The sequence below is a fragment of the Hemicordylus capensis genome, chromosome 6, assembly GCF_027244095.1.
Source record: "Hemicordylus capensis ecotype Gifberg chromosome 6, rHemCap1.1.pri, whole genome shotgun sequence".
NCBI classification, from domain to species: domain Eukaryota; kingdom Metazoa; phylum Chordata; class Lepidosauria; order Squamata; family Cordylidae; genus Hemicordylus; species Hemicordylus capensis.
The window spans coordinates 31,475,991-31,497,104 of record NC_069662.1 but is presented as its reverse complement, the minus strand read 5'-3'; the positions used below and the strand labels follow the sequence as shown (position 1 = coordinate 31,497,104).

At 43.2% G+C, this 21,114-nt stretch overlaps 1 protein-coding gene across 3 annotated transcripts in view; it reads left to right on the top strand.

The window, feature by feature from the left end:
* LOC128328835 (olfactory receptor 2AP1-like) overlaps positions 1 to 17,057 on the top strand; it is a 51,238-nt gene extending 34,181 nt beyond the window's left edge. The window contains exons 1-3 of one of the 3 annotated variants that reach the window (XM_053258958.1): positions 2,725 to 2,850; positions 14,455 to 14,573; positions 15,491 to 17,057. In XM_053258958.1, coding sequence (XP_053114933.1) covers positions 14,523 to 14,573; positions 15,491 to 16,444 — 1,005 coding nt within the window. In that variant the 5' untranslated portion in view covers positions 2,725 to 2,850; positions 14,455 to 14,522 and the 3' untranslated portion in view covers positions 16,445 to 17,057. Of the gene's footprint in view, positions 1 to 2,724; positions 2,851 to 11,695; positions 11,793 to 14,454; positions 14,574 to 15,490 lie in introns of those variants that run through there. The other 2 variants (XM_053258956.1, XM_053258957.1) reach the window with 2 other exon arrangements.
* Positions 17,058 to 21,114: the final 4,057 nt, after the last annotated feature.

Here is a 21,114-nt window from a genome sequence, read left to right as displayed (position 1 = left end):
CGTGTTGGCTGTATAAAGATCCACATCAATTTAGCAGCCTGAGGAATCCCAGTAGGGAATAAACGTGAAGACAACACTCAATTCCTTAGAGAAATTAGTGACTGTAGTAGAAACTTCTAACTACCAAATTTGATTGAAGGTGAAAGGAAATTGTCACCATTTTGAAGGAGTATACTCAACAAAATGCGAAAAGAGGATTGCTAAATAAGTTAGAGGGAAAATTATTATTCAGGCTTGAAGTTCAAAAATGACCTGGCTGAGAAAAACATAAGAGCATAATACTTACATGGCCAAACTATTCAAGGACTAGAATGATTAAATGAGTAATCAGAAGACTGCTCCATTTGCTATGTATATTTTTATTTCTTTATTCAAACAGCTATTACTAGATCGTTCCATGCTTCAGCTACTTGGTGGCATTATTGTTTGAACTAAGCATACTATTTTGTCTTGCTGGATATTTCTGGGGCTGGTTTGGATATGTCCAAGCCAGCCTCCCTGGGCTGCAGACGATACGTCTACGTTGGCATGCCTACTGCATCATTGGAGACATGTCCAGTGTGCATTACCTTTGCACGTAGGGATGTACACAAAACCGGTTTGCCCGGTTCAGTTTGAATTCAAACCAGGTTGGAACCAAGAGGGGATGGTTTGGTTTTGGTTTAACTTGAACCTCCCCCTGGTTTGGTTCAAACTTGAACCATTTTGAACCGGTTTGAACCAGTTTGGACCGGTTCGGACCTCCAAAAGTGGGTGAGATGGTAGCTGGCACCCAGGGGTACCTGCCACCCATACTGATAGTACCCTGCACCAAGTCTCCTGATGATCTCTCCCAGAAGTTTCATGTAGATGTCAAACAAGATCAGAGACAATATGGAGCCCTGAGGGACACCATACAAAAGTTCAGATTTTGAAGAAGAGCAGTCTCCAAGGGACACCATCTGGAACCTGCCTGAGAGGTAGGAGCAGAACCACTGCAAAGCAGTGCCTCCCACTCCCAACCCCCTCAGATGCTCCAGAAAGATACTATGGTCGATAGTATCGAAAGTCACCGAGAGGTCCAAAAGGATCAACAGAGTCACAGTTCCTCCGTCAATTCGCAATTGGAGATCATCTATCAGGCTGACCAAGGCACTCTCCACCCCGTAACCAACCTGAAAGACAGTTTGGAACAGGTCAAAATAATCAGTTTCATCCAAGACAGTTTGGAGCTGGGAGGCCGCCACCCTCTCAATTACCTTGCCCAGCCACGGAAGCTTGGAGACAGGCCTGTAGTTGCTCAACTCTGAGGGATACAAGGTAGACTTCTTCAGAAGTCTAATAATTGCCACAATAATACAAGGAGGCATCCTACCTTCCCTCAGAGACACATTTATAATCTCTACCAGGCCTTCTACAACAACCCCCCCTGCCAGATAGTATAAGCCATGTTGGGCAAGGGTCAAGAGAACAGGTGGTAGGCCACACCATACCAATCAGCTTGTCCACATCTTCAGGAGTCACAAACTGGAACTGACCGAACCTAATCACATAAGAGGAGTTGCTGGACACCTCCACATCAGACACTGAAGTAATTCTGGAAATGGAGTCTAAGTTGGCCTGAATATGAGAGATTTTTTCCACAAAGTATTTGTTAAACATTGCAGCAGGAAATTGATGGTTCCAGATTCTGGTTCAAGGGAGAAGGGGCACATACCAGCTCTGTCACAACCCTGATCAACTCCGCTGGATGTGAATTTACAGACACAATACGGGCAGAAAATAATTGCTTCTTTGCCACACATATTGCCTGAGCATAGGTCTTCAAATGAGCTCTATGTTGCAATTTTGAGCTGAGTCTTTCTCCAATTGCACTCCAGTCGTCTACCTCACTGCTTCAGCCCCCGTAGTTCATCTGTATACCAAGGGGCCAGTTTTGAAGTGGATCAGAGAGGACACATAGGCGCAATCATGTCTACTGCTCCGGTAAGTTTGCTGTTCCAATTCTCCACCAGGGCATCAACAGGATCACCAGCAGAGCCAACATTAAATCCATTCAAGCCTTCTTGAAATCCTATTGGATCCAATAACGTTCTCAGGCGGACCATCTTAATAGGCCCTTTGCCCCTGCAAAGGTGGGAAGTGATTGTGAGTCCAACCTTAACCAGATGTTGGTCCATCCATGACAATGGGAAAACCATAGGATTCCCCATCCATGGATCACCACCCTGATCAGAGTGAAAGACCAAATCAAGTGTGTGACCAGCAATTCGCATCAGTCCAAAGACCACAAGCCCATAGTTGTCATGGCCACTATGAACTCCTGAGCCGCCCCAGACAAATCGGTCCCAAGGTGAACACTGAAGTCCCCCAGCACCACAAGCCAGGGGGACTCCAACACCAAGTCCGCGGCCAAGTCTGTCAGCTCAGTTAGGGCTTAGCTGGTTGCCCTTTAAGGGGCTGGGCAGGAATTTGTGAGGTGATTACCTGATTGGCACTTGGTAAGCATCCTTTTCTTGCCTGCCTCATACTGTATCTCTGAGTGAGTTAGCCAGTGGTTTGCAATTCCTTGGTCACAATGGCAGGTATGTTGCCATGGGAATTAAGATGCTAGGACTGGTGAGCACCTTCAGGTACATGCTTGGTCGTAGAGGAGCCTGGTCAATCCTTAGAGGCTTGGTGGCTCAGGGAATTCTGACCTGGCTGCTCATCTCTATCTAGTGGGCGTGGCACCTCCAGGAAAGGCTTGGTGGCTTCATGGGGGTAACGCTGAGGACAGAGACCTGACTTTGGGTCGGCTGAGATTGGCAACTCTAACCTTAAGGCTATGAGCTGCCTGGAGCCAAGGTGTGTTACCCGTGGGACATGTAGGTGAGTCTTGCACCAAAGCTGGAATGCCTGTAACTTCTGCACTCTAGGGGTGGTGAGCCAATCCCTATTCCTTTAAAACTGTCCAATGAAATTGTGGCCCTTCTTTCACCATATCTTGTGTCTCATGGCTTCTTGGGTGTACGTGCAAATAGGGATGTGTGAACCGGTTCGAATTCAAACCGGTACGAATTCAAACCGGGGTGGTTTGAAGGTTCGAATTTGAACCGAACCAGCCATCAGGTTCAAGCTGCAGGTTTGAATTCGAACTGAACCAGGGGGTGGTTCGATTCGAACTGTCAAGGTCTGGCCAAATGCCAGGGAAGTTCACGGCTTGGCTGAAAGCTGTCGACTGAATGACGTACGTTGTTTTTCAGCAAGGAGTAGACGGCTGGTGACAGGATTTATAGTGGAAGCCGATAGCTCCCAGCTGGCAATAATTCACGGCTTATCAGCCTTCAGCAAGAGGTGTTTGCTCCTTCTAATAGATTCTAATTGCGTTCTGCGTTTAGTGCGCCTGCATTGTTGTGGTGTCAGTGTTTCATTGCCTAGTTCTTCTTCCGATTGGTCTCTCACGCTTTCTACTGACTCAGGTTGTTGTGCCTGCTCTAAATCATTAGTTGGATCTACCACAGCTGTTTCATGAACGCTGACAGCCAGGCTCTGCCCCTCAGACACTCCTGACTCGGCTGGAAAGTTGACAGCTTCCCCTTCCTCCTCGCTGTCGGAGATCGAGGGTGTGACACGAACTGGTTCAAACCGGTTCAAACTGGTTGGACATCCAAAAATGGGTAGGGTTAGGGTTAGGTGTGTGATACAGCTGTCTCTTCCTCTTCAGAGGACAAAGCTAACTTGGGGAAAGTTTGTGCTCTAATTGGTAAAACGCTCACTCATATCTTGGACAGGCTTAGTCTTATTGAAACTAAGATTGATGAACTTAAAACAATTTTTCTTCCCCTTGCCGTTAAAGGCCTGGAAAGAGACAGTGACCTCGGGTTGCCTGCTAATTGGGAATTAAACAAACCCCTAAAGCCAATTCCCTTATCTCAAACTTTGGTTAGAGCTTTGACTTTACAGAGAAATAAGATTCTTCTACAAATACCTAAATACACTTGTTTTAGATGGAACAGTAGGAAACAGCTGACTCCCTTGCATATCTTCTTAATATTTCAGCTATTGGGGTGAGAGTTGCTGAGTTTTTCTACCTTCCATCTATTCAGAATTTTAGGAGAATTCTGATCTCATTTGCATCCCAGTTTTGTGTGAGGGAACTTTGCAAGCATAGAGAGAAGCTTAATATCTAGGGTTTAGGATTACAAAGAGTTTTTTTAGACAACGTTTGTACTACTCCTCTTCTTCCTATGAATTCCCAGTTGGCTCTTAAGAAAGATAGGGTTGCTGGGAGGATTCAATTACAGCCTGAAAGACTGGCATCATCTCAGCCAATCTGTTCAACTCAACCAAGTTATAAATTTCCTCCCTCTTGTGGGGAGTTGGACCAAAAAAATGGGATGAGCTCAGACAATTTCTAAGAGAGGCTAAGGATGAATTATTATCACAAATCTTTCCAGGCTCCTATTCTCCTTCTAGTAGAAGTGTTATGGAGGTTGACCAGCAACAATCAACTACTCCAAATTTGATACATCTTGACTCTTCCCCTGTTATGCAGCATTGTGGGGAGGAGACTCTAAGAAAGTCTGAGAGGCAGTGGTCTGTCTGTTCCAGTGACCTCTTTATGGACTCTTCCGATCATGAGGAGAATCCTGAGCACAATCATGAACTCTCTTCCTGGATGGTTTTTACTTCAGGCATCATTCTGCAACCTTTTTGATTTTAAGATCCAGCAGTCTGGTTCCATCTTCATTTAAGTGCAGCCCATCCTTTTTGTACAGGCCTTGCTTGCCCCAAAATGTACCCTAGTGCCTAACAAAACAAAAACCCTCCTAATATAGGGGACAGGCCTTTTCTGCTGCTGCCACGAGGATATGGAATGTGCTCCCTAGTGAAATAAGAACCTCCCCATCTCTGGCAGCATTTAAAACCTCTTTAAAGATGCATCTGTTCACCCAGGCTTTTAATTAATATTCTTCTAATTTTTTTAATGTTGTTTTAAAATATTGTTTTAAAAATTTTAAATTGTTGTAATGATTTAAACTTTTTGTTTTTGTTTTAACTAATGTTTTATTTTTTCTGTTTTTATTTTGTTGTAAACCGCACAGAGATGTAAGTTTTGGGCAGTATAAAATATGTTAAATATGTTAAATAAATAAAATAATATTATGTTCACCACATGTATAATGAGCTTACAGTATACACAGCTGTTGATCTGTACACAGTCACAATAATTCTCAAATTATCTTTAATAAGGATACAGCAGTTCACTTCCTATCTCTACCATACATTTGAGGAACTTGCAATCAGGAGCACTTTAAAAATCAATGCAAGTGATTTTTTTGACAAGAATGTACAGGGATAGACAACCACAGGGCTCAGAGTGATACACACTTCTGTGCATGAGCACAGTTGGGTGGGTAGGAGGGGGAAGGCAGGATTCAACCTACCTTCCCCCACATGACCGCTCACAGCTCTGAAGGCACACAAGCTGAATCTCCACACTGCTCCCAGCAGTGTGGGCAAACAGAGGCCAGGACTTATGGAGAGGTCTATAGTGTTCCAAATGTGGGTGTAGGATCCTTCTATAATATATGTCATTTATTTTTATCAGGATCAGTTCATGCAAGAGGTGGGTCACACACAATTGCGTCAAGGACAGACTAAGCTACTGTCCAGCTCTTTGCCAGGTGAAACTTGTTTTGAGAGAGCTTTTTCATGTGGGCTGTCATTTCCAGAGGGATAAGATACATGCAGCTGCCCTGATAACGTTGCCTGGTGTGGCTGATGTGACTTTCATAAAGAAATTGTACCATCTCCGCTATGCATGTTCAGTTATAGACTGTACATCAGTGATGCAAAAATATGTTTGCATTTCTTGTCCTGTCCCATTTGCATTGCTCATCCTACTGCAAGGTAACATGTAAAACGAATCTCATGAAGTGGCTTTAGTTCTAAACATGCCAATTTTGAGTGCCTGAACAAAATAGTGACTCAGATTTGGGTGGAAGGTATTTGCTCACTTTGATTTTGTTCAAAACCAGGATTAAAACATAAGACAGCATTCAGCAGGTATCGCTTTTGAAGTGCTGTACCGTTTTAAGCTGAAGTTCCTTTTTAAATTGTATATTATCCTGGGATCTTATGCTGAAGTGTGGCTGATAAAAAGTGTTTAAAAATCAGTCCAAAATGCCATTCAAAATGCCTTAACTCTTTTCCCAGAGATATTAATTTTCCATGCATATGGAAGTTTTTCTGAGAGGAAAAATTTAAACATGCTGCTTACATCTGCAATCCAAAATGGTGGAGCCCAACAAGCATGAGTCTCTATGGGGGAGCAGTTGCCACCCATGCATTCATAGCCAGATTAATATCTGTATGTCTATTTTGCCACCACCACCACTATCCACTGGGGGGGGGGACAGGGGGATCATGTGCACTCCCATGCCTGTAACACTTGCAAGTGTTTAGACTGTGGGGCTCTCTCTCTCTCTCTCTCTCTCTCTCTCTCTCTCTCTCTCTCTCTCTCAATGAGACTCTTTAAATGATAGCAAGAGACATTTTCCTGGGTATTTTGAGGATTCATGTAACCAGTGTAGAGACCGATCAGTTATTAAAAATGAAACTTTAGGGCGATTTGAGGAAAAGAGTGTGTGTTTATATAGTGGGATGAGAAAGAAAGAGAAAAAGGGAGAGGAAAGGTGTTAAAATTCTGGTCAAAAACTAGAAACTGGGTTAAGAGAATTGCATTATACCAAATTATGGCTCATGGGAAATAGCTGCACAGTTGATGTACTTCCTGCAGATATTCAACACACCTCAGTTCCCTAATCTACACTGTGTTCAATAGAAGCCATTACCTTATTCAGAATTCAGCATCTAGTGCTTCAGTTTGTTCATTTGGAATATTTCCTTAAAGCATTGGCAATCTTCTGCAGCAATGAACATTTGGATGTGTCCTTTGGTATGTGTATTCCATTGCTGAGTATAATGACTGTATTGGTTGATTCACATTGATTTAACAGCCTGAACAACCTCAGTAGGGAATATACAAACAGTCAACACCCAATTCATAAGGGAAAATACTGATTGTAGTAGAAACTTCTAACAAAACAGGTGGTTGAAGGCGAGAGGAAAATGCATAAGCGGGAATTGCTAAGTAAGCTGGAGGGGGAAAAATAATCAGGACTGAAGATGAAAAATGATAAAACATAAATTGCAGTCTATATGTGGCCAAAGTATCCCAAAACTAGAATGATTAAATGGATTAAATTTGACGTCTTTTCCTGTATCTCTTCCATGTTTCAGCCACTAGGAGGCAAGAGCATTTCAATGATACAAATCAGTTTGTCTTGCACAATATTCCTTGAGTTAAACATACAAAAAGTCTGAACTGTCCCCACTGGGCTGGTCAAATAATATGTGCAAGCAAGCCTTCCTACCACATGATTAGAGATGTGCATAGCACATGTTCTGTAGTTTTATTCAGGATGGAAGCAGGTCATCTGAGCCATTCATCTGAATGACCAAAGCTCTAATTGGCAGATGGTATCAAGTGTAGGGGTGTGCATGAAAGATTTAGTATTCCAGTCCAAGCTTGGACAGAATGTCCCAGGGATTTAGTATTCCAGTCCAAGCTTGGACAGAATGCCCCAGGGATTTAGTATTCCAGTCCAAGCTTGGACAGAATGCCCCAGGGATTTAGTATTCCAGTCCAAGCTTGGACAGAATGTCCCAGGGATTTAGTATTCCATTCCAAGCTTGGAATGGAATACTAAATCCCTGGGACATTCTGTCAGAACAACCAGTTGAGCTTGTTGTTCCAATGGAACAAAATGTTGTTCCATTGTGATTCCATTGTTCCAAAATGGCTCCTGAAACATTTGGAATGTTCCACCTTGGGTCCATTCCATTCTAAGCTTGGAACAGGCCCTTCATTTGAAAGGTGTTCTGTTCCAAGCTCAGAACACTAGGAGCAGCCCATTTCAAGGTGGAACGTTCTAGCTGTAGAACGTTTTGCATATTCCTAATCAGGTTTTGCTAAAATTTGAATGAGTCCTGGTTATGAATATGACAACCACCAAAGAGATTTAGGAAACTCAGTCTTTCAATATCAATGGGAAAATACCAATGAAAGTTTGATTAATCTCATCTTGAGAGGAAGCTGCAATAAATAGATAGTACATGTTATTTAAAAGAGATAGAGCTGAGAAACCATCCAATCAATGAAAATATCACCTGTCTGCTAGGAAAGAGGAGGAAGAGGATTGTTCAAAGGCATTTAAGAGTATGTCTCATTCTCCAACTGGCAGGAATGGAAACTTCAACACAGGGGCGTAACAAGGCTGGAGTGGGCCCAGAGACAACATTTTAAACTGGGCCCCTCGCCGATACACACACACACTTCACAATATATAGTCATGTGACTTGCCTCTGGGGGGCCCCGAGGCGTGGGGGCCCCCAGGCAGCTGCCTCCCCTTGCCTAATAGTAGTTATGCCCCTGCTTCAACATCACAAACAGACACATCCTGATTGCACTGCCTTCCCAAAGAACCAAATTACATATTAAGTTAATTATATCAGCTGACATGAAGACTAACAGAACATCCATGCAATGTTATTATACCATTGATACAATACTTTCAGAAAAAATTGTTTTGTCATTTCCTTTCTAAGTATATTCAATTGATATTACAATATTCACAATGTTGTATTTATCTATCCAATATCATATGGTACAACTTACTCAGCATCCCTTTACTAGATGTAGAAAATGTGAATAATCTCTCTAATGTGGTAGAATCACTTCTTAATTATTTGTTTCTAATTTTGTTGTTTTATATATATATATATGAATGAATTGGAATTCACCTACCATCCTAACACATTAATTTCTTGGGGCAGTTGGTTAGTATTTAGATATTTTTAGCCTACTTTCCTCATGGAAAGTAGTCTTATGGGATCACCTTATTGTTTGTGTGTGTCCCTTACCACTTTGCAGTGTCTGGACTGATTTGGACCAAATTTGGTACAGTTGTACTGCCACATGTGGACAGCTCAATGACATATTTTGTGATGATCTCATCCATCCCAATTCAAGACAGAGGACACGTGGACATTTCTAGTAGAAGTGGGCAAACATTTGAACGGTCAAACTGATTTGCATCAAACTTAGCATACATGTTAAGATTATAGATAATATAAACCTTGATATCCCATAAATGAATTCTAGAACCCATTTCATGACGGCAGCTCTGTCTGTGCTGCCCCCCAGATCTCTGCAAGGCTTCGACCAATTTGGATCAAATTGATTAAATTTGTGGTGCCCCATAGGGACATTTCAATTGTGTGTTTCATAGTGATGTCATTATCTCATTGCCATCCTCCATCTATGCATTGTTCACCCTGTTCTTAAAGATGAAGTTCTGAAAACTCCTGATTCACTGTACTCTGCATATTGCATTTGGTGTGTAAGAACAAAAAGTGAATGAATTTGAAGGTGGTAAATACCAATTAAAATTATAATGAAAGGGAAATTGTTGGATTAATTCTTACCAGATTGCCTTATTTTGGTGAACATTTTCAAATTAGAGTGGTTAGAGTGCTGGACTAGGACCGAGGAGACCCAAGTTCAAATCCCCATTCAGCCATGATACTAGCTGGGTTACTCTGAGCCAGTCACTTCTCTCTCAGCCTAACCTACTTCACAGGGTTGTTGTGAGGAAGAGAAACTCAAGTATGTAGTACACATCTCTGGGCTCCTTGGAGGAAGAGCGGGATATAAATGTAATAAATGTGGAGAGGCTTTGCAGGACTGGGGTTGTAAGGGTGAGTGGGCAGTTTTTTCCTGGTTCCACCTGCTGAGCTTACTGCTCAGCCTATATAGGAAGACTGCCAGTAGCCAAAGCCCCCAGAAGCCTGCTGGAGAAGAGGAGAAGAGGATTCCATCTCCCCCAGGGTGAGAGACTGGGGTGTTTGCCTCTTCTCTTCTGCCCTCCCTGGTTGCCATCTGCTTCTCCCAGGACTGCTTGTGGAGAGGCTTTGCAGGACTGGGGTTGTAAGGGTGAGTGGGCAGTTTTTCCTGGTTCCACCTGCTGAGCTTACTGCTCAGCCTATATAGGAAGACTGCCAGTGGCGGCGGGTCCGCCACTGAAGGGGCGACACCAAAGGGGGTTGCCCCTTTGGGGGAGCCACTTTGGGGGAGAAATGAGGGCAAGGGCTGGATACCTTGTCCAACCATTTGTATAGAGGGAGGCTTCTGCTCAATCAGTTTTAGGTTGTGCTGAGGTTGGGTTGAAGTTGTAATGTGTGTGGGTTTGTCTGGAGATGGGGAGCCAGGGAATGCCTTCGTTGAAGGTGGGGCTGCTATTCCTGTGGTGGTGGGGAATAGAAGAAGAAACGCTGGCAGGTCCGCAGGCTGTTCCGGGGGAAGGGTGGTCAGAAATCTAATAGCTGTCCCCCTTTCCGGCTCTCCTGCCAGCTCTTTGATCTCGGGGAGCACTGCCAACATCCCACATAACCTTACCTTGCTTCTCTGCAATGCCAGGTCGGTCCAAAATAAATCAGAACTCATCCATGATTTGATCATGGATGAAGGGGCCGACCTGATGTGTATTACTGAGACTTGGTTGGGGGAGGCTAGTGGTCCAGTTTGGTCCCAGCTTCTCCCGCCAGGATATTCTGTAGAGGAGCAGGTGAGGGGACGTGGGTGGGGAGGTGGGGTTGCTGTGGTCTATAAGGATAACATCTCCCTTACCAGGGTCCCTGTTAGGGTATCGGACCATATCGAATGTGTGTACTTGAGTTTGGGGACCAGGGATAGATTGGGACTTCTGTTGGTGTACCGATCACCCCGCTGCCCAACGGAATCCCTTACTGAGCTCACGGACTTGGTCGCGGAACTTGCGTTGGAGTCTTCCAGACTTTTGGTGCTGGGGGACTTCAATGTTCGTTTTGGGACCAATTTGTCTGGGGCAGCTCAGGAGTTCATAGCGGCCATGACGACTATGGGCCTATCCCAAGCGGTCTCTGGATCGACGCATATTGCAGGTCACACGCTTGATTTGGTCTTTTATTCTGATCAGGGTGGTGCTCCGTGGGTGGGGACTCCTTCGATCTCCCCGTTGTCATGGACGGACCACCATCTGGTTAAGGTTGGACTTACAACCACTTCCCACCTCCGCAGGGGCGAGGGGCCTATTAGAATGGTCCGCCCGAAGAGGTTACTGGATCCGGTAGGATTCCGAGGATCCTTGGAGGGATTTAATGTTGGCTCTGCAGGTGATCCTGTTGATGCCCTGGTTGAAAACTGGAACAACTTGCTTACCAGGGCAGTAGACACGATTGCTCCTAAGCGTCCCCTCCTACCTGCTTCAAAATTGGCCCCTTGGTATACGGAAGATCTACGGGGGCTGAAGCGGCAAGCTAGGCGACTGGAGCGCAAGTGGAGAAAAACTCAACTCAAATCCGACAGATTGCGACATAGAGCACATTTAAAGATCTATGCTCAGGCGATACGTGCAGCAAAGAAGCGGTTCTTTTCTGCCCGTATTGCCTCTGCGAGTTCACGTCCAGCGGAGTTGTTCAGGGTTGTCAGGGGACTAGTATCTGCTCCCTCTCCCTTGAACCAGAATTTGGAAGCATCAGTTACCCGCTGTGGTGTGTTTAATGAATTTTTTGCAGACAAAATCTCTCAGATTCGGGCTGACCTAGATGGAGACTCCACAATTAATCTGATGTCTGAACTGGAGGTGTCCGACAACCCCTCTTATACGATTCGGCTGGATCAATTTCAGTTTGTGACTCCTGAGGATGTGGACAAGCTGCTTGGAGCGGTGAGGCCTACCACTTGTCCTCTTGACCCTTGTCCAACATGGCTTGTTCTATCTAGCAGGGAGGCTGTTGTAGGCGGCCTGGTAGAAATCATAAATGCTTCTCTGAGGGAGGGCAGGATGCCTTCTTGTCTTAAGGAGGCAATTATTAGACCTCTTCTAAAGAAGCCTGCGTTAGATCCCTCAGAGTTGAGCAATTATAGGCCGGTTTCCAATCTCCCATGGCTGGGCAAGGTAATTGAGGGTGGTGGTCTCTCAGCTCCAGGCGGTCTTGGAGGAAACTGATTATCTAGACCCATTTCAAACTGGTTTTCGGGTGGGCTATGGGGTGGAGACTGCCTTGGTCGGCCTGATGGATGATCTCCAGTTGTCAATGGACAGAGGAAGTGTGACTCTGTTGGTCCTCTTGGATCTCTCGGCGGCTTTCGATACTATTGACCATAGTATCCTTCTGGAACGTCTGAGGGGGTTGGGGGTGGGAGGCATTGTTTTTCAGTGGTTCCGCTCCTACCTCTCGGACAGATTCCAGATGGTGTCGATTGGAGATTGTTGCTCTTCAAAATCTGAGCTTAGGTATGGTGTTCCTCAAGGCTCCATACTCTCTCCAATGCTTTTTAACATCTACATGAAACCGCTGGGAGAGATCATCAGGGGATTTGGAGCTGGGTGTTAACAGTATGCTGATGACACCCAGATCTACTTCTCCATGTCAACTTCTTCAGGAGTTGGCATATCCTCCCTAAATGCCTGCCTGGAAGCAGTAATGGGCTGGATGAGGGAGAATAAACTGAAGCTGAATCCAGATAAGACGGAGGTACTTATTGTGCGGGGTCAGAACTCTAGAGACAATTTTGATCTGCCTGTTCTAGACGGGGTCACACTTCCCCAAAAGGAACAGGTTCGCAGTCTGGGAGTACTTCTGGATCAACGTCTCTCCTTGGTTTCTCAGGCTGAGGCGGTGGCCAGGAGTGCCTTCTATCAGCTTCGGCTGATACGCCAGCTGCGCCCATTTCTTGAGATCAGTGACCTCAAAACAGTGGTACATTTGTTGGTAACCTCCAGACTGGACTTCTGTAATGCGCTCTACGTGGGACTTCCTTTGTACGTAGTCCGGAAACTTCAGTTGGTTCAGAATGCGGCAGCCAGGTTGGTCTCTGGGTCATCTCGGAGAGACCACATTACTCCTTTGTTGATGGAATTACACTGGCTGCCAGTAGGTTTCCGGGCAAAATACAAAGTGCTAGTTATTACTTATAAAGCCCTAAACGGCTTAGGCCCCAGGTATCTAAGAGAGCGTCTTCTTCGCGATGAGCCCCACTGGCCGCTGAGGTCACTTGAGGAGTTCCGTCTCCAGTTGCCATCAACTCGTTTGGTGGCTACACAGAGACGGGCCTTTTCAGCTGCTGCCCCGAGATTGTGGAATGCACTCCCTGCTGAGATACGATCCTCCCCATCTCTTGCAATTTTCAGAAAACACCTGAAAACACATCTCTTCAGCCAGGCTTTCTCAGCTTTTTAAAAATTTGTTTTTAAATTGTTTGATTGTTTAATTGTAGTTTTATGATGTTTTTAATTGTTAATCATTGTTATGTTTTATAATTTTTATTTTTATTATTAACTGATTTTAAGGTGTTTTAATGTAAACCGCCCTGAGCCTTTTGGAAGGGCGGTATAAAAGTTTTAATAATAATAATAATAATAATAATAATAAATAAAATAAATAATAAACAAATACATTGAGTGGCCTCATTATAATCCTAAGAAAGTGCTCGGTGCCACCCAAAAATATGTCCCTGAGGGCTGTGCAACCCTTAGGGACATATTTTTTGTGACATAATGAACTTAAGGGTGAAGGGGGGATTGGTGTAAATTGCCCCTGCCTGTGCTGCTTTAGTCTGGAATACAGCATGCTGCACACAAATGTCCTCAGTCTGGATGTCATCCACAGTAATCCCTAGTATGTGTTCTTAAGGTAAAACAGTAACCACAGGATGGCAGCAGTCAGAATTGTAGTGGATGAAAGGGATGTTTTATTATTTCACCTCACACTAACCCTCACCCTCACCCTAACCGCTCACACTGTGGTCCCAGTGAAAATTGTAACCCTAAAGCTGCTAGGGAGAAATGCCTTGTGGGCTAATTGTTAAGTTTCCTGCTCCCCACATGCCTGTTCTTTACTGCAGTGTGCCATTTGGCTCCATTTTCTCCCACAAGTCTAACAGCAGGGTGAGAACAACCTGACTTAGTTGCAGTCTCTTTGCTGATATAATAGTTTACATCCTGGTGCAGGGCTGGTGGGGAGGGGGGTAGGTGGGTTTCAGGGGAAGGAATGAACAAATAGATTCTAGTGATCTCCCGCTCTGGATGCCTCAGAGGATTTTTCTATTAATAGGATTTTTCTGCCAATAATTTTAGGGGAGCCACAGATTTCCCTTTTGATTACACTGTTGTGGCTGCTCTATGTTTCTTTCCCACTGAGATTTTTCAAGCTAATTAATTTGCATGTTGATATAAACCATAAATGCAATGAAAGGCACATACCAATAACTACAGACAGGTATTCATTGTTGAACAGGATTGCTAAGGCTTTGCGGAAATCATTGAAATGGAAATTCTGCATCCTAGGTGCAGGATTGTCACTAACATAATTCCTTCTTTGTAACAGAGGCATTGTGTGCTGAAAACCTAATGAAGGTATGTTGATACAGTTATTCCCATGACTCGGAGATTTGTATGGAAAAGAACAATCAATGCATCAAGATTCCATGGTGTTCAGGTTTTAAGGTAAGGGCTGCTGTTAACTCCGTCTTATCTATAAGGTGGTACAATCCAAGCTCTGGTAAACTAGAATATTTGCATTTGTAACATTGATGTGGATTCCAGTTTGACTTAAAGGAATTGAGGAGCCAGCTTTTGAAAAAAAAAACAACTCCAGGGTTCCTGCTTTATCCAAAGGTGTTGATGGAGGTGTTGATGGCTATGTGAATGGTCTATCTAATCCTTTGAATTAAAATGCCTCGAATCTGCTGTGAAACAGATTCACTCTTCAGATGCCTTGAGGTATAGAGCCACATGTGAACAACCTCCTGAAAACCTTTGCCTTTGTTTTTGTTTCCTAGGTGGCTGTTTGATACCCTTCTTGTAGAAACTCATTAAACAAGAGCAGAATTTAAATGGTTAATATTTTAGGATACCTAATTTGTAAACCTAACCAGGATTGCTTTAATTCTTAATTGGATTAGAAGAGTCATATCGGTTACTGAACTGGCATGGATGTTTTGTGGGCTCTGTCCAGAAATAAGAAAATTGTGTGTCAGTTGTATTATGTGTCACTGAACCATGAGAAACTGGCTTTGATTTTAAACATGTTTAATAGGGATGAAGTCCCACAGACCACAATGGGACTTACTACTGTGTAAAAATTCAATGATGATAATGCAACAATAATCTATCACACAAACATCCACTGGATATTGCAAACCAAACACAACCTTTCCCCCACTAATGGCAAAAAATGGTATTTAGATGGGATTAACATTTTAAGATTCCCATAACCAAAAGGATTGCCTTAGTTTATCTGTTAAGTTTGTTTTGCCAGTTTGGGCTATGGACAAGCAACCATCCATTGATACACCTTGAACTAAAGGGACTCTTGCCATAATTTCTCTAATTATATTCTACAACTTTCTACTCTTGTTTAGATGCACCTGATTTTCAACCCAGAAAAAGGAAACCAAACAGTTGCTGCAGCATTTATCCTCCTGGACTTTAATATTGAGGATCTACACATGCTATATTTCATGTTGTTTCTAACTATCTATCTTGCAACCATAACTGGAAACATCCTCATTGTTATTCTGGTGGTCATTGATCAGCACCTTCACACACCCATGTACTTCTTTCTGGGCAATCTGTCCTGCCTAGAGACCTGCTATAGCTCAACCATCATGCCGAGGATGCTGGTCAGTTTTCTGACCGGAAACAAATCCATTTCTATTCCTGGATGTTTTGCTCAACTTTATTTCTTTGGGTTTCTTGCAGCTACAGAATGTTACTTCCTAGCAGTAATGTCTTATGATCGTTATTTAGCAATATGCAGACCGTTGCATTACACAATGCTCATGAATGGCAAAATTTGCACACTGCTAATTGGTGGATCATGGATAACTGGCTCATTGGGCATTAGTACCATCATATTTTTGGTGTCTCAACTGACCTTCTGTGGACCTAACAAAATCAATCATTTCTTCTGTGATTTTATGCCAGTGGTAAGGCTTTCCTGCAGTGAAACCCATTCAGTTCAAATGGCAGCCTTTATACTCTCCTCCATAGGCACTCTGCCCCCACTTCTAATAACTCTGACCTCTTACATTTGCATCATCAAAAACATTTTAAGAATCCCATCCACCACTGGGAAACAAAAGGCATTCTCTACTTGTTCATCACACCTCACTGTGGTTTCTTGCTTCTATGGCTCCTTGATGATTGTTTATGTCCTCCCAGAGATGAGTTCCTTGAGCGAAATAAAGAAACTTTTCTCTCTGTTCTATACTCTGCTCACCCCCCTGGTCAATCCCCTTATATACAGCTTGAGGAACAAAGAAGTAAAAGAAGGGATTAAGAAAACTTTTAAGATGCTTTGTAAAAGTCATTAAAATTTTGGGGAAAAACAATTATTTTATTTTATATGACCTTAAAAAAAAATGTCATCTAAGTGAAATTTACCCTATTTACTGCATCCTTACAAATTTCTATTTATCCTTCCATTCTCAGCTTGCTAATTTCTCTCTCCTATCTCCTAGACACTGGGAGCAGTCTTTGTTTTTATAGTGGGAAAACTCTACAGGTCAGTGATATTCACTTTTTTCCAAATAGGGTCCAATCTGAACACATGCCAATATAAGAGCCAGCCATTTCCCACCTTCACGCAGTGCTGTTCATTTCCCTGTGGTGGTAGGGCTGGGGGCTGTAAAAATAACAAGAATCCTGCCAAGCCCTGGCGCCATCTTCAAAGGCACAAACAGAGCTCTGTGAAGTGTAGTTCTTCCTAGCACTTTCCCCACATAGTTTTATGGGGAAAGGCCCTGGAAAGACTAAACCTCCCAGTGTTTGATGCGCACCTTCCAAAAGACTGTTGTACATACTTTACTATATCACAATGATGTTAAGATGCTACTGTACTACAAAATATCCTATTGCTGTTTTAGAAATATATCAGATATAATGCAAAACCACCTAGAGACTTTGGAGTCCACCGGTATATAAATTTAAATAAATTGAATAAATGAATGAAAAGAATTCACTGTCTCTTTAGAATCAACACTTAATGTGACATGGGGGGGAGGGGGGACTGGATTTCCATCACTGAAAGAAACTTGCTTTTCATAAACTATTGAAATCAGATAGTGAAAAGTCTGTTGCCTAAAGATATGAGTTAAGCCATCTCATTTTTGCTCAAATGCCATAAAGCTGTTAAATTGGGATGTAAATATGATGTCTTAACAGACTTGCTATATGATGAATAATGTGTGAGTCTTTACATTTTTGTGCAATTGAAAGCAGCCCACTAATGATGCTGGTTCTGGATGATAGAAAGGTGATGCTCACTGTCATATTTTGGGGCGGCACAGCATGCATCCATGGGAAATCCAATGCTGGGTTAGTCGAACATATCAGGAGGAACTGAACTTCTCACACAGCACCCATGCTTATTAGTCTGGATGTCAGCCATTATTATTTTATTGTTTTAAGTCATTGCTTACTGGGACCCTTGGGATAAATAATCCCAGAATTTCTGTATTTTTGAAACATGCTGGGACATTTAAAAAATCTAATCCAAAATTATTCTCAAAAGTGCATTGAGAAAACCAGTAAGGAGCTCTGCTCTGTACACTTGACACAATGAAGGTTACTTGATTTTCCATAATGGTTGGGGGACCACAGAGTGACGTTGAAAAGTATAGTGGTACATGGGGCAACACATCCTGTAGGAATATTTAATAAATAAACATTATGCATTGGGTTGTCTTATATTGTTTATTGTAAATGTGCTTCTCATTCTGGTTTTGCCTACCTAGCGAAAAGAAGGAAAGATCAAAGTACCTAATCAAAAAAACTAAAAATTGTAATGTAGACATGTGGGTGAAGCTGAAAGCAGAAGGGGAGAGCCAGAAAGGAAATGGTATGGATCTTATACAGATGGCTGAACAAATAAAACAGTGAGAAAATAAATGCATCTTAATGCATACCATAGTTTCATTAGCCTTAAGATAGCATGACGTTTGCATTAAAAGGTAGTTATGATCGGGGCCCGGAAGCGTTCTTGAAATAAATGTTTTGCTTACATTGGGCAGTTTGTAAAATTGCCCCCAATTTGTTGACTGCATTTTTCTGGCATGTGTGTCATACAAAGTTGCCAATCTCCAGCTCCTGCACTGCATTACTGAGATGCTATTAACTTCCACCCAATTTCTGGAACCAAGATTGGAAAGCGGACGATGAAGTTGGAAGAATCTTGCTAATGCTGCATGGGAACTGTTGGTTGGTGGCCTCACATATTACATGGTTTCTCTGAATCACATGCTGTCTCTGGGCCACCAGAAATATGTCCCTGAGTGCTTTGTAATCCTCAGGAACATATTTCCCAGTATCCCAGAGAGCTTCAAAGGAAAGGCTGATCACTGAAAATTTCTCCTGCTCGTGCTGCTTTAGTCTGAAATTCAGCATGCTGTACATATGCTTCATGGCTGTCTGGATGGCAGAAGAGGTTGTTCACATGACCAGGCAAGCATGGAAGCAGGCAGGCAGAGAAGCAGCCTACTTTAATATACCTTCCCCCAGATGGGCACTGCACCTTGCTGGGAGCACAGACCACATTCCCAGACGATCCGTGCTGCGTGATGCACCACTGTGTCCCACAGGCCAGGATGATTCGACCTGGCCTCCAGAGAACCCACAATTCACTGCTCAACACGTGTGATGCATTGGAAGATTCCCATGGAGACTGGCACTCGGGCGCCCATCTCTGAGTCCACTGGGGCTAAACATAGCCCCAGTGAACACACAAACAGGAAGCATGGGTTAAGGGAGCACTCTGTCATAAATCTGTTGGCACGGCTGACCCAACAGGATTTACAGAAATTTAGGATTTCAGCTCTACTTCTGTGAGTCAAATAGAAATTCTGTAGATAAGAGTAGCAGCTTAGCTGCACGAATGAAAGCGAAGAATGATTCACAAAGATAAAGTAGTATAAACAAAATAAAGTCCCTTGAAACTGAACTACGTACCCCCCTCTACGATAACTGAGCAATAACTGAAATAAAGGAGCAAGGAATGAACAGAACAAGGACAGGCTGAAACACGAAAGGTTGAACGATTCTAAGTACGAGGAACACTGTCTGCGGAAGGCAACGTTGCTGACAGTACTGTCCCAGGAACCATGTCTGCTTAATATAGGGCTCAAGATAACCGGCGGCCAATCAGGCTTTCCTGACTCAGCATTTCTACTTCCTCTCCTGTGAGATCTTAAGCCTGCGTGTCTCCCACTGAGCTTTTCTCTTGAGACATCTTAACACAGGTGAAATTCCAGCTTCCTCCTGATCAGTCTCCTCAGCCCTCATCTCTGCCAGCTGTTCTGTCTGCTGCCGTTCCACCCCAGCTTCAGAGTCTTTTCTCACAGCCAAGTCCTCTTGCTGTGCTTCTGAGCCTGTTCTCCCAACCAAGTCCTCCCGCTCCTCCTCTGACTCTTCTGACTCAGAGGTCTGGGCCATGACACCCTCCCTTCCTTAATTTTGGCTAAGATGGCCTGCCGGGATGGGGCATAATCCTGCAGCCCCATCCCAGTTTGCACATGCAGCCTAACACGGGCTGGGCGTCCCTAGCCTGGAATAGGCTAAATGTGAGAAGAGATTCACACATTGTTTTGCCCTACGTGTGTGTTTCAAGGTTAAATAGCAGTAGCAACAGTCAGAATTGTAGTATATGGAGAGGGAAATTTAGTCATTTAGTCAATGACTAAATTTCCCTCTCCATATACTACACGTAGGGCCAAACAATGTGTGAATCTCTTCTCACATTTAGCCTATTCCAGGCTAGGGACGCCCAGCCCATGTTAGGCTGCATGTGCAAACTGGGATGTAGTAACAACTACAAGAACAAATATTTATATTCCACTTTTCAACACAAGTTCTCAACTAAAGATGACTACCTGTCCCCAAAGGGCTCACAATCTAAAAAGAAATGTAAACAACAACCATTGCAGGGATTCTGTGCTGGGGCTGGATAGGAATCACGCTGTGGGCCCAATGAATATTCTGTCCCTCAAGTTGCTAGGAGGGGAAGCTTAAATCCCTTCCCTGTGGCCAGTCTTTGCCCCCACTCTCTCTCTCTCTCACAGGTGCCTGATGTTTAACTTTAAAGAGTGGGGAAGAGGTAGAGAAACGATACTTTTAATGCAATGTGTAGTTTGGGCCTTCTTTCCTCCACAGGTGTATCATTAGCAACAGTCTGGGAACAGCCCGCCTTTAGTAACAGTTTCCCCGTTGATACGGTTTAAAGTGGGTGGGTGGGTGGGGGGGATGAATAAATAGGTGGGTATTTTTTGTGATCCCTAGCTCTGAATGGCTCAGATAATTTTTCTAAGGTATTTCTTCATGGTCCTTGCAAATGTTTATTTACCTTAGGAAATCTATTGGCATTTTCAAACAAGAAGAATATATCAATAATTTTAGGAGATTCACTGATTTCCCTTGTGGTTTGGATCTTGTTTTTTCTCCATGTTTCTTTCCCACTGAGATGTTTCAAACTAATTAATCTGGATGTTGGTATATCCCATAAATGCAATGAAAAGCACATACCAAAAGAAACAGCCAAGTGTTCATTGTAGAAAAGGATTACTACGGCTTTGAGGAGATATTTGAAATGGCAGCTTTGAAGCACTAGGTGCAGAATCTTTGCTAATGTAATGGCTTCTATATAACCCATCTTAGAGAGGTGTTGTGTGTTGAAGACCATAATAAATTATTTTGCTACATTTATTTTCATGACTCAGAGACTGGTATGGTAAGGAACAATAATCTCATAAAGATTCCAGGATATTCAGATTTTAAGGTGAAGTATCCTTTTAACTCTTCTTATCTATATGGTGGCATGAGCCACACTCTGGTAAACTAATTATATATATATATATATCTGTAATGCAGGGCTCTGTGGTCGCCAGGAGTTGACACCAGCTCGATGGCACACTTTACCTTTAATGCTGATTAAATTATAATTTAAAGGAGTTGATGATTAAGATCAGAAAAATAATTGTTTAAACCACAGGTT